The following is a 13,152-nucleotide window of genomic DNA, read 5'->3' on the forward strand; positions in this document are numbered from 1 at the left end:
GGCCCTTCCAGACCTGTGTACACGAAGGAAGCCAAAATAACCTACGTTGACAATGTGGCAGGCGAAACTGTTTTGCGTGTCATGCGATTTCTTTTTTGATTAAATATTTTATTGGTTATCCAGCCTATAGTGACCTATACTGCCCGTATCCCGTATGTTATCATATTATCAATAATAATCAATAATTTATTTTATTTATTGAAGATTTTACACTTTATGGGGCCAGCCTAGTTAGCTTGGTTGGTAGTGCGTCTGCCTTGTAAGCGCTAGGCCGCGGGTTCGATTCCTGCCCGGGACGAAGGTTCGATTCCATTCCGAGGCTGGTTTTGTCTAATTATCCTTCTTTCTTCGATTTTGGGAAGATAAGACCTCACGAGCTACAGGTAACTTTATCAAACCTCTCTCTCTCTCTCTCTCTCTCTCTCAGAAACTTTGGGTCTCAAATGTTGTGATGATCGGATCCCAAAAGCCTTCATTTGGCCCGGGTTGGCATATCTACCCCTCATTGGCAAAACCCGCCATGGAAGTTGTAAATGCCACTCCAAGAGAAAAAGGCAGACGAAAGCTTTGTCTGAAAAGTTCACTACAAATAAAGCATTCCAAGAACATACCTATAAATTACCTTTGTAAGTTAGATATATATACAACAAACAGTACAAGTAGGTATCTAGATACATAGATATAAAAATCTGGTGTGAACATCACACGACTTTCCTTATCCTATTGAATGGTGCTTATTTGGGTGTTCTGTTGTAACATTTACAGTATCTCTAACTGTTTAGTCGCTATAGCTGAAAACCGCCAAAAAACGGTCGAAATCTGTCCAAAAGCGGTCCAAATACCGACAAGCGCAGCAACCATTTCAACCACGTTTTGTGTTGCATCCTTGTCACATTCGTGAAATACATACCAAATTTCAAGTCTCTAGATCTTACCTTTCTCGAGATATTTTGTTTACAGACAGACACACACACGGACCAATGGCTGAAACTTTGGATTTAGGCTCTAGGGACCTCAAAACGTGTTTTGACACTAAAAACTGACCATCGAAAATTTGACCCGATTACATTACTTTCCTTCCTATAGGATAAGGAAAGTAAAAAGCGGGTCTGAGCTCATCATTATCACTTTATCAGTTATCAATCCTACTTTGGTAGTCTGTATAATATATTTCTGGACCAAAAACAAGTAAAACATTGAAAATTTGCTCGTACAATACAAAATCATGTAACGATTTTGATAGAATTGGTAAAAGCATATCTGCCCTCAAGATAAATGCATCTAAAAAAATTTCCTGCTCATTTTCAGTGTCATCTAAAAAGAAATTCCTCTTCATTTTCAGTGTACAAACTGTATGATCGAAATCCACAGTATTTCGTAGTTTGGTTTATGTAGCTCGGACTGCAAAAACGTAATAAAGACCCCAGAAACTAATTTTTTACTCAAAACAAGACTCCAAAAAGTAATTTTTCACTCAAATAACTACTCTAAAAAAATTGGTTTTTAAACACTCAGACGCAATTATGACCAAATACTGATCATCTCGGTTCTCGTGTTGACCCAGCACCTAAATGGGAAGTACCTATTGTGTCTCTTCTCGCCCATCTGATGAGAGGCATACTACGGGATGGGCAGGCTACGACACAGACCACACGAGTCTAATGTAGCAGTTGGCAGTTGTTTCATTTCTACGAAATAAAAACGGCGGTGAAAAACTCTTTTTTTCCCAAGTTTACTTACTTTGGCCTTGTGCCTTGTGGTAATTCTGAATAAAATGCAAAATACTTAACTAACTCTCAAAGTAAGTTTAGAATGTTTAGAATAGTTTAGATGATAAAATATCGGAGACAAGGTTGGGGTCAATATTATCAATCAAAATTTGATTGATAATATCAAATACAAAAGTTTACAAAGTTGTTCCAAAATCCTTGATGTCTAGGGAAGCAATGTCGGCTAGGGACCTTGACTCCGTTTCGGAAATTGGGTTATTCATATATGAAATAATGCTAAAACTGTTTTGTCCTGAACTTCGCTGAGTAGAAAATAATATCCTTTTTATAGAGGTTTCATAGAGGGAACTTTAGGAACAAAGTCGAGGAGGACAAGATAGGAGAAAGTTAGCCGTTCCGAGAACGAACCTTATCTGTTTGGGTTGATTCTCGGGGCGGCTCGCTTTCGGGACAGTAGGACCTTAGCAATTACAGTTCCCTCTATCAAAGCTCTACAAGAAAATAAAAAAAAGCCTGCCTAGATAGCTTGGGAGGGTAGCGCGTCTGCCTTGTAAGCGCTAGGTCGCGGGTTCGATTCCGGCCAGGGCAAACTTGTTTTCTCCTGTTCTCAAAATTACAAATGGTTCCATGTCCAATTCCCATTCTGGTTTCATTCTCAAAATTATAAATGGTTCCATGTCCACTTCCATTCTGGTTTCACAGATTTCGATGACTTCTTCTCCGACCTGGACAAGCTGGAGACGTCTACCACCGCTGATAGTGCCACAACTACTACGGAGAGCAGCCCTGCCAGTCAAGATGTCACCACGTCCGTTCCAGAAGCTAGCACAGCGGTGGCGCTCACCAACGATGGCAGAGTGCTGGCCAATTACACACCTGGTAAAACTTCCTTTCCGTACCCTACTACCCTATTGTGTAATAATGGTACTAATTTAATGAGAATTTAAACATAGGTACCTAATATGAGTATGTTCAACCTACCTCGGTGGTGTAGTGGTCAAGACGCTCGCTTGTTAAACAGGAGGGCGTGGGTTCAATCCCAGCCGAGGTATGGAATTTTATCCTCATATAATTTGAGAATTTGACCACAATAATAGTAGTAGCCTACTGCTGGAGTAAAGGGACTTTTCAGTCCTATGCGAGCAGTATAAATAAGCACTATTATTATTATCTCACTTTTAAAAATAATGAGTCTGTGGGACGTGTGGTCCCTTTAGGGGTGAAAGGGTTAATTCTTCTTCACTCTGGACAAATCCTGTGGCGGCGGGAGTTCCTTAACTTGGAGACAACGTGAATGGAATGAGTCGTTAACAACAACTTCCTCTTCGTCTGCGTCTTCTTCTTCTTTCTTCCTCTTCTTCTCCTTTTTCTTCTTCTTGGAATTGAACGTCCTCCTATTTACGCCTTGACCACTACGCCAAAGAGATAGGATGGCGTAGTTAGTGGTCTTCTTTTTCTCCTCCTCCTCCTCTCATTGTTCCTACCTATTGTTCTTCTTCTTCTTCTTCTTCTTCACATCTTCCCGCGTTCAGACGGGGTCGGCGTTCGTCAATCTTAACGTCCTGTCCTCGTTAACCAGTCAAGAGTACTTAGCTACTTAGTATTAGCTATTAGTGCTTTATTTAGACTGTCGAATTAGGACTAACTTATTATGACGTAGGTACAAAATTATACGTAGTTCGATTTCAAGAATCTCTATGACATCAATCGAGAAAACTCAAATGAGAGCTTCTTGGAACTTCCGTTATCTTTCTCCCAATGAAATCTTTCCACGCTTTATGCCCAATTGCCTTTCATCGATTTCTCAATGGGCTGATGCTATTTTTTTTTTTCTATAGTATATGTAGCATGATAAAGGTCGATTACATGCTCAATTGGCCATAAATTAAGGTCGATAATATGAGTCAATAATATTATGAGTCGATAATCGAGGCCTTTGTTGAAATGACGCAATGTTCATGATGAGAAATCATACAATCTAAACGTGTATGCATTAGTTATACAGGGTGTTCCAAAGTTGTGACGTACCTACCTAGGAACAAAATCCTGAATTATTTATTTAGATTTATTTGTGTTAAAGCAGAGCCTTTTCACGGCTTTTTGTGGATATCACAGCATTACTAAGTGCCTCCTTTGCAATCAATTTCCATATATCAAGAATCTTTGTACACGGGTAGGTAATGCCGCCACTGGTCGCCACTCGTTAAAGTAGCTACTCAACTGTACCTACGAGGCGAGGCTGAGTACACCCCGAACTCCCAGCTTGGAGACGAAAAATTTCGATCCCGCCGGGAATCGAACCCGGGACCTCCGACGTGCAAGCCTCGTATGATACCCACGCGGCCATGGAGGTTGCTCCTAGGAACAAAATTCCTCCCACAACCTAGTGCTCACAGAGACTTTTTGTTCAGAAATACGGTTGTAAGCCAATTTATGGCCATACTCTCCTCCCATGACTCTCCTAACGTGGATTTTAATTTGACACGTTGAGTGCCAAGCCATATTCTTCCTGGTACCATTTGCAAAACTGAAATTTTCTACTCCTCTTCTTTCAGAGATCGGCTACAAAATGGCGGACACTCTCAGCGACCAAATCCGTCTCTTCCTCAAACATTTCCAACAGAAGGACCCGATCGGCATTCCCGGTGCAGTGTTGCCAGACCCGATACCACTCCCCGATCTCACGAAAAGTCTCGGGATATTGGGCAGTGTCACGTTTAAGAACATACAACTCTATGAGCTAAGTCAGTTCAGACTGAGTCACATCAATACCGATCTCGAGCGGATGCAGGTGAGATTTGGCAACGCTGGGCAATCGGGGAATGTTTTGGGGGGGAGATCGGGCAACGCAACGTAACGATTGGAAAACCAATTAATCAAGAATATCAAGAAGATTCACCCAGTATGTCACAGAAATCCTATGCCTATGCGGTACCCTTTTACTAGCACCCCCCCAGAAAATAGTTCATGGGTTCAATTCCCACCCGGGGCGAACTTTTCCTAAGCGGATAAGGTTCGTTCTCGGAACGACTGGCTTCTTCTATCCTGTCCTCCTTATTTCTTCGATTTCGGGATGTAAGACCTTAGTAGTTAGGTAGTTACAGATCACTCTATTAAACCTCCTATGATGCTTCTCATCATCATCATCATCTGATGATATTCTCTTTATTCTATTAATTCTAATCTCTTTGTTTCTCCTTCAGATTTACGTGGAGATCGAGATGAAGCGTCTGGTATCTCTGGGCAACTACTCCATGAGAACCATGATGAAAAGCGCTAAAGGTCCCTTTCAATATCACCATGACCAAATGGGGGGGGCGCTAGGGGGCCCGGGCCCTGGTTGTATTCGTGGCCAATCGTCGGTAATATTACAAGTGAACCTCGAAAGATCTTGTAGCTTATCTCGGGGGTATAAATACCAATGACTTAATGAGAGATTTCATTAATGGGAGAATTCTTAGTGACCCAGAAAGAAGTTTTTAGCGAAAAAGGAGGAGTTTTTATAAACTCCTGTTTGTATAATTAAAAATTCCTTTTTGGATAGTTGAAAATTCTCCCATTAGTCAAATCTCTCATTGAGTCATTGGTGAAATCTACCAATTATTATCTTCAATACTGAAAAATATTGATTTTGAAAATAGTACTGAAATACTTTTTCAGAGGACAGAACTTGTCAACACTCTCCGCTCACTGTAAGTAGATGTCATAGGTCATGGGGGACAAAGAGGGAGAGATACCTACCTACACGTCCATATTATGAGCTAATTCCCTGCCTCCCTACATGGTGAAAATTGTGACATTTTCTTCGACTAAAAAACCTTTTGTTCCTCCTCTCTTCGATTTCGGGACGATAAGACCATAGCAGTTACAGTTCCCTCTGTCAAACCTTTTTTTTTTTTTTTTAAAAAAAAAGCTAAATAAATTTTATTTGTTTCTCTTTATTCTTATGCTAGCCCCTCACTATCAGGGTCTGACAGATACGGCTGATCAGGTCTATCTGATACCTAATGAGCACACAGCCACACACTATCAGGTGTTGGGTAGACCTGAGAGGTGAGGCGGACCTTTTCAGCCGTACCTGACAGGTCTTCTTGATGGTGAGTGACTGGTCTTAAACGGTTCCCATTCTCTACCACCCAACCAGGTGCGGTTGCGCTGGAGCGTGACGACAAGGGGCAGCTGCAGGCGACCGACTCCCAAATGGACATGACCTGTTCCAACATCATTATTGACCTCAAGGACAGTGGCATGACGACCTTTGTCGACGGTCTGGGGCCGTTCATGTTTCAGAGTATAAAACCGGTTTTACTGCGGAAATTGAATACGGATATCCGGGCGGACATTAATAAGCAGATCAAGAAGTTCACGGCGAAAATACCCAAAAATGTGTCGCCCCTGGATTTAGGTGAGTGAGCCAATGAACTGGTGCAAAGTAGATACTTTCGTTGCTGGCTCATTAAAAAAGTAATAAAAGAATCATAGAAGACTACACTCAATCACTTGTGAAAACCAAGATTACGCAGTGGCATAGCGTCCATGTAGGGCGTGTATGGCGGCCATACACTCAAAATTTACTCAAATACCCTTAAATATTGACTTTAAATATTTATGAAGAAGCATGTGCATAACTTATGTTGTAATGTGCATGGTGATGGAAATTAGTGCCCTACACGCCTTACACTTGACTTTAGACCACGCTATGCCACTGAGATTACGCATAGATTGTGATATCCGTTGTAGATTATTTTAATGACTTATCTGTTGGCATATTAAATCTTTTTACTCTTAGCAGACGGGGGAAATAAGGAAAATTGATGATCAAATCAATAAGAAGTATAAGTACAAGCATTATCTTTAAGTGTAGGTAATTGGGTGAGTGAGGACAAATATTATCTATAAGTAGTACTTAGGTATAACTTATAACTAAGCGGTTCCTAATTTTGACGGTCGGACTTTTTTACTTTCTATTACCATTTTATCAAGAGATTTGATAGAGAAAACTGTAAGAATAGCAATGTGACGGGTTTTGGTAGGTTGAACCTGTCGGGATTAACGTCTCGCGACGGGAGAAAAGTTTTGGAACGAAGAAATAAAACAGGAGTTTTGAGAACGGTATTTATTTTAATAAGTTAATTAATAATAAATACGTGAATCTTACCTTTCAAACAACCTGCTACTTCTCCGTCCAAAAATAGTCTCTGGTGTAATATCCCCTCCTGGGAGCCTGGGACCCTCTAGGTTCTAGACCGAAGCAAAGAGCGCTAAGTTAGCATAAACTGACTGGCCGTGGCGTGACAGCATATAAGTCTTATAACTAAGCGGTTCCTAATTTTGACGGTCGGACTTTTTTACTTTCCATTACCATTTTATTAAGAGATTTGATAGAGAAAACTGTAACAATATCAATTAACGGAGTTCTTACGGAAAAGAAGTTTTTACTTTCTATTACCATTTTATCAAGAGATTTGATAGAGAAAACCAGAAAACTGTAACAATAGCAATTGCGAGAAAGTTTTAGATAACACTTCAGTCGTTATTTTAAGACCGGTTTTAGCGTCACCTATGTTAAGCTACGCCGAGCAAGGCCAATTAATGGATGGGTGACTTGAACCTATTACTATTTTATCAAGAGATTTGATAGAGAAAACTGTAACAATAGCAATTAACAGAGTTCTTACCGAAAGGATAGAAATCCAACCGTCCCAAGGACGAACCTTATGACTGTGAAGTTATGTATTTTGGGATAAATGTTAACCCTTTCAAAATCCAACCGTCCCAAGGACGAACCTTATGACTGTGAAGTTATGTGTTTTGGGATAGATTTTAACCCTTTCCTGTCTTCCCGGCCAGGTATCTACGAGGCCCGCCGCTACGTTCGCAACAACCACTACGACCCGTATCAGCTCAAGAACTACTCCTACAAGATCAATCTCATCAGGGTTAACATTTCCGATCTCTGGCTGGAGGGACTGTCCAATTTCAACCGCGTCGGAGACCTTAGCCTGTCCATGGACCATGGTGAGTGACCATTGGGACCGTTTTGTCAGTTTCACGAAATAATTGGGACCGCGTCTCAGATGTTGTTATAGGTAGCGGCTTCAGCTGTAGCCGAATCTTCTTCTTCTTCTTCCTCTTCTTCTTCTTCTTCTTCTTCTTCTTCTTCTTCTTCTTCTAGTACCATGTCCATTACTGAACGTTGGTGTGATCAAATTGGCTAATCTTATTGGATCTTGAACTATTTGATATAGGGATGTGTTAGTTTGTAGCCGAATAGTGATAGAAAAATATAGAAAAGATATCTATTTTTATCTGGCATACACCGGGTTGGAGACCATTTCTAGTCATGGAACTCCAGTTCATTCTAAACCCTAGTCAACCATTGTGAGGACTTGTGCTTATTTTTTTGAAAGCAGAACCCTTTAAATAACAATTACCTACCTACCTAGCTGGTTAGGGTTCTCCTCCCTGTTCATATTTCCACAGCTAGACACTAGTCTACTTTCTGTTAAACCGTCCCTAGCCTGACTTGTCTCAGACAGCGTGGACTATCTACAGGTTAGTTTGAATCTTGTTCTAGGAACGTCTAAAGGAGGTTTGATAGAGGAAACTGTAACTACTGAGGTCTTGTTGTCCGAAATGGAAGAGGGAAGGTCGGAGGGACTGTCCAATTTCAACCGCGTCGGAGACCTTAGCCTGTCCATGGACCATGGTGAGTGACCATTGGGACCGTTTTGTCAGTTTGACGAAATAATTGGGACCGTGTCTCAGATGTTGTTGTAGGTGGCGGCTTCAGCTGTAGCCGAATAGTGATGGAAAAATATAGAAAAGATATCTATTTTTATCTGGCATACACCGGGTTAGAGACCATTATTATTATTATTATTATTATTATTATTATCTCTAGTCATGGAACACCAGTTCATTCTGAACTCTAGTCAACCATTGTGAGGACTTGTGCTTATTTTTTTGAAAGCAGAGAGAACCCTTTGAATAACAATTACCTAGTTAGCTGGTTAGGGTTCTCCTCCCTGTTTATATATCTCCACAGCTAGACACTAGTCTACTTTCTGTTAAACCGTCCCTAGCCTGACTTGTCTCAGATGTTCTCAGACGTAGACTGCTGGCTGCTGGGATAAAAGGGACTTTTCAGTCTCACTCTGGCAGTACAATAATAATAATAATAAATTGGGTAGTGTCACGTTTAAGAATATACAACTCTTTGAGCTGAGTCAGTTCAGACTGAGTCACATCAATACCGATCTCGAGCGGATGCAGGTGAGATTTGGCAACGCTGGGCAATCGGGGAATGTTTTGGGGGGGAGATCGGGCAACGCAACGTAACGATTGGAAAACCAATTAATCAAGAATATCAAGAAGATTCACCCAGTATGTCACAGAAATCCTATGCCTATGCGGTACCCTTTTACTAGCACCCCCCAAGAGAGCGAATGCAGGTGAGATTTGGCAACCCTGGACGATCGGGGAATGTTTTGGGGGGAGATTGGGCAACGCAACGTAACGATTGGAAAAACAATTAATCAAGAATATCAAGAAGATTCACCCAGTATGTCACAGAAATCCTATGCCTATGCGGTACCCTTTTACTAGCACCCCCCCAGAAAATAGTTCATGGGTTCAATTCCCACCCGGGGCGAACTTTTCCTAAGCGGATAAGGTTCGTTCTCGGAACGACTGGCTTCTTCTATCCTGTCCTCCTTATTTCTTCGATTTCGGGATGAAATGACGCAATGTTCATGATGAGAAATCATACAATCTAAACGTGTATGCATTAGTTATACAGGGTGTTCCAAAGTTGTGACGTACCTACCTAGGAACAAAATCCTGAATTATTTATTTAGATTTATTTGTGTTAAAGCAGAGCCTTTTCACGGCTTTTTGTGGATATCACAGCATTACTAAGTGCCTCCTTTGCAATCAATTTCCATATATCAAGAATCTTTGTACACGGGTAGGTAATGCCGCCACTGGTCGCCACTCGTTAAAGTAGCTACTCAACTGTACCTACGAGGCGAGGCTGAGTACACCCCGAACTCCCAGCTTGGAGACGAAAAATTTCGATCCCGCCGGGAATCGAACCCGGGACCTCCGACGTGCAAGCCTCGTATGATACCCACGCGGCCATGGAGGTTGCTCCTAGGAACAAAATTCCTCCCACAACCTAGTGCTCACAGAGACTTTTTGTTCAGAAATACGGTTGTAAGCCAATTTATGGCCATACTCTCCTCCCATGACTCTCCTAACGTGGATTTTAATTTGACACGTTGAGTGCCAAGCCATATTCTTCCTGGTACCATTTGCAAAACTGAAATTTTCTACTCCTCTTCTTTCAGAGATCGGCTACAAAATGGCGGACACTCTCAGCGACCAAATCCGTCTCTTCCTCAAACATTTCCAACAGAAGGACCCGCCCAATACCAACCAAACCTGAACCCCCTGCCAGACCATCAATCCCAGAGAAACCTAGTCCTCCTGTCAGTCAAATTCCCCCGACCCCAGCCAGACCCAGTCCTCCAGAGAGGCCAATTCCCCCAGCTAGGCCTGAACCCCCAGCCAGACCAATTTTTCATGCCAGACCCATGGAAGGACCCGATCGGCATTCCCGGTGCAGTGTTGCCAGACCCGATACCACTCCCCGATCTCACGAAAAGTCTCGGGATATTGGGCAGTGTCACGTTTAAGAACATACAACTCTATGAGCTAAGTCAGTTCAGACTGAGTCACATCAATACCGATCTTGAGCGGATGCAGGTGAGATTTGGCAACAAGGGGCGATCGAGGAATATTTTGGGGGGAAATCGGGCAACGCAACTTAACGATTGGAAAACCAACTAATCAAGAATATCAAGAAGATTCACCCAGTATGTCACAGAAATCCTATGCCTATGCGGTACCCTTTTACTAGCATCCCCCCCCCCAGAAACTAGTTCGTGGGTTCAATTCCCACTCCGGGCGAACTTTTCCTAAGCGGATAAGGTTCGTTCTCGGAACGACTGGCTTCTTCTATCCTGTCCTCCTTATTTCTTCGATTTCGGGATGTAAGACCTTAGTAGTTAGGTAGTTACAGATCACTCTATTAAACCTCCTATGATGCTTCTCATCATCATCATCATCTGATGATATTCTCTTTATTCTATTAATTCTAATCTCTTTGTTTCTCCTTCAGATTTACGTGGAGATCGAGATGATCCCCACGCCTTCTGATGAAGCGTTTCGCACATCGAAGCGTTTACCTATTCATGTGGGTTTTATTACAGTTAAAGTAACTTCCCGATCTGTTCTTCTTTCAGAGATCGGCTACAAAATGGCGGACACTCTCAGCGACCAAATCCGTCTCTTCCTCAAACATTTCCAACAGAAGGACCCGGGATATCCTGAAATTCCTCATTATAGACTCTATCGAAGGCCCTCTGAAAGTGAAGATTCAAGAGGTGCTCGACCACACTCTTGTGGGACAGTACTCCATCGATAACCTCCTTAACGCGAAGGTAATAATAAGTATAAGTATAAGTAGTGCTTTATTTAGACTGTCAGCTTAGAACAAGTTGTTCCTTGTTAACTTTTCACCTTGTTCCTTAGAACAAGGAGAAAAGTTAAAGAAGAAGGAGACGAAAGAAAAGAAAAAATCTGAAAAACACCCAATCTGGCAGCCCTAGAGAAAAATGAAAAAAATTAAAACTGAAAAATTCTCAACAAAATTACTTCCATAGTATGGTTTACCAAAGTAGATTCATTGGTAGAAAAAATCTTACAATTTACAAATCTGGATGTAAGACCTTATAGTAGTTACAGATCACTCTATTAAACCTCCTAAGATGCTTCTCATCATCATCATCTGATGATATTCTCTTTATTCTATTAATTCTAATCTCTTTGTTTCTCCTTCAGATTTACGTGGAGATCGAGATGAAGCGTCTGGTATCTCTGGGCAACTACTCCATGAGAACCATGATGAAAAGCGCTAAAGGTCCTTTCAATATCACCATGACCAATGTAGTAGCCGAAGGTAATATACTGGCACTTGTAAAACTGTATGAACACTATGAGCGATACTTCTCAAGGATAGGTGTTAGTGTTATCCTAACTCAAAGAAACCAGTCCTGAAAGAACCTTTATTTAAAAAAAAAGGCCTAAAAGAACCCTGGCCTTCGTAAGAAGTCTAGGGCTCTTTTAGATTAAAGGGAAAGTCACAAAAGATCTAACCAGGTCGCAGTGACATAGGGCGTTAAAGCCGATGGCTCTACATACATATATCAATACCAAAGACCTACGTACCAAACAAATATTTCGTTTGACTTTCACTATTATCAGCCAGCCTAGTTAGCTTAGTTGGTAGTGCGTCTGCCTTGTAAGCGCTAGGCCGCGGGTTCGATTCCCGCCTGGGGCGGATTTTATACTACACTCAATCACTTGTGAAAACCAAGATTACGTATAGATTGTGATATCCGTTGTAGATTATTTTAATGGCCTATCTGTTGGCATACTAATTCTTTTTACTCTTAGCAGACGGGGGAAATAAGGAAAATCGATGATTAAATCAATAAGAAGTATAAGTACAAGCATTATCTTTAAGTATAGGTAATTACGTGAGTGAGGACAAATATTATCTATAAGAAGTACTTATAACTAAGCGGTTCCTAATTTTGACGGTCGGACTATTGTATTCGCTTCGGTGTCTGTCACTCTGTCGGTCTGTCTGTCTGTCCCCATAGAAGGACTTATCCAAACCTGGTCGACCTATATACCAAATTAAAGGTCTTTTTACCAGGAACACGAAAATGGTGGTGCAAATTTTGTCCAGAAAACCATAAAGCCAAAAATCTAAAAAAACTGGTTTTTGGGGGATTTTTTTCACATTTTCTCACACAAATGAGCTCTGATCTTGAAATTTGTCGCGACGACCTATGAACTCAAAGCGAGAAAGTTTCAGATAACACTTCAGTCGATCATTTAAGACCGATTTTAGCGTCACCTATGTTAAGCTACGCCGAGAAAGGCCAATAAATGGATGGGTGACTTAAACATTAGATTGGGAATCAAGGGAGAACGGGCTCCAGTCTTGATTTTAAATCATTACATGAAAGTAAAATAAAAAAATCAAATCAAGAATAATAATAAACTGAATATTAAATAAAATAGGTAGGTACATAAATACTGATTTTCTTTAACCAAGATCGAAAAATTCCCGGAGGGACAGCTACTGTTGAGGGTATAGAGATCACACTAACTTATAGGATACGTTACATTAGACGCCGACCAGGTTAGACCTTAAACGTATGTTTCCGTGACTACCTATTTGACGTATTTCGAGCGGTTTTTGATTTTCATAGGCTCAATGTTTTTTTTCTGTTTTACAAATAAAATCTTTTACTTTAAAAGACACTTTATTTTGTTCGCCCGGGCA

The 13,152-nt window shown here is 41.2% G+C and overlaps 1 protein-coding gene across 1 annotated transcript in view; it reads left to right on the forward strand.

The window, feature by feature from the left end:
- Positions 1 to 2,314: 2,314 nt before the first annotated feature.
- LOC103520232 overlaps positions 2,315 to 13,152 on the forward strand; it is a gene marked incomplete at its 5' end in the record, with an annotated part of 27,357 nt that continues 16,519 nt past the window's right edge. Inside the window, 5 exons of the mRNA XM_026831435.1 lie at positions 2,315 to 2,609; positions 4,286 to 4,521; positions 4,934 to 5,069; positions 5,833 to 6,135; positions 7,581 to 7,748. Coding sequence (XP_026687236.1) covers positions 2,315 to 2,609; positions 4,286 to 4,521; positions 4,934 to 5,069; positions 5,833 to 6,135; positions 7,581 to 7,748 — 1,138 coding nt within the window. The remainder of the gene's footprint in view (positions 2,610 to 4,285; positions 4,522 to 4,933; positions 5,070 to 5,832; positions 6,136 to 7,580; positions 7,749 to 13,152) is intronic.

Source organism: Diaphorina citri, unplaced genomic scaffold (genome assembly GCF_000475195.1).
Source record: "Diaphorina citri unplaced genomic scaffold, Diaci psyllid genome assembly version 1.1 scaffold3345, whole genome shotgun sequence".
In the NCBI taxonomy this organism is placed as follows: domain Eukaryota; kingdom Metazoa; phylum Arthropoda; class Insecta; order Hemiptera; family Psyllidae; genus Diaphorina; species Diaphorina citri.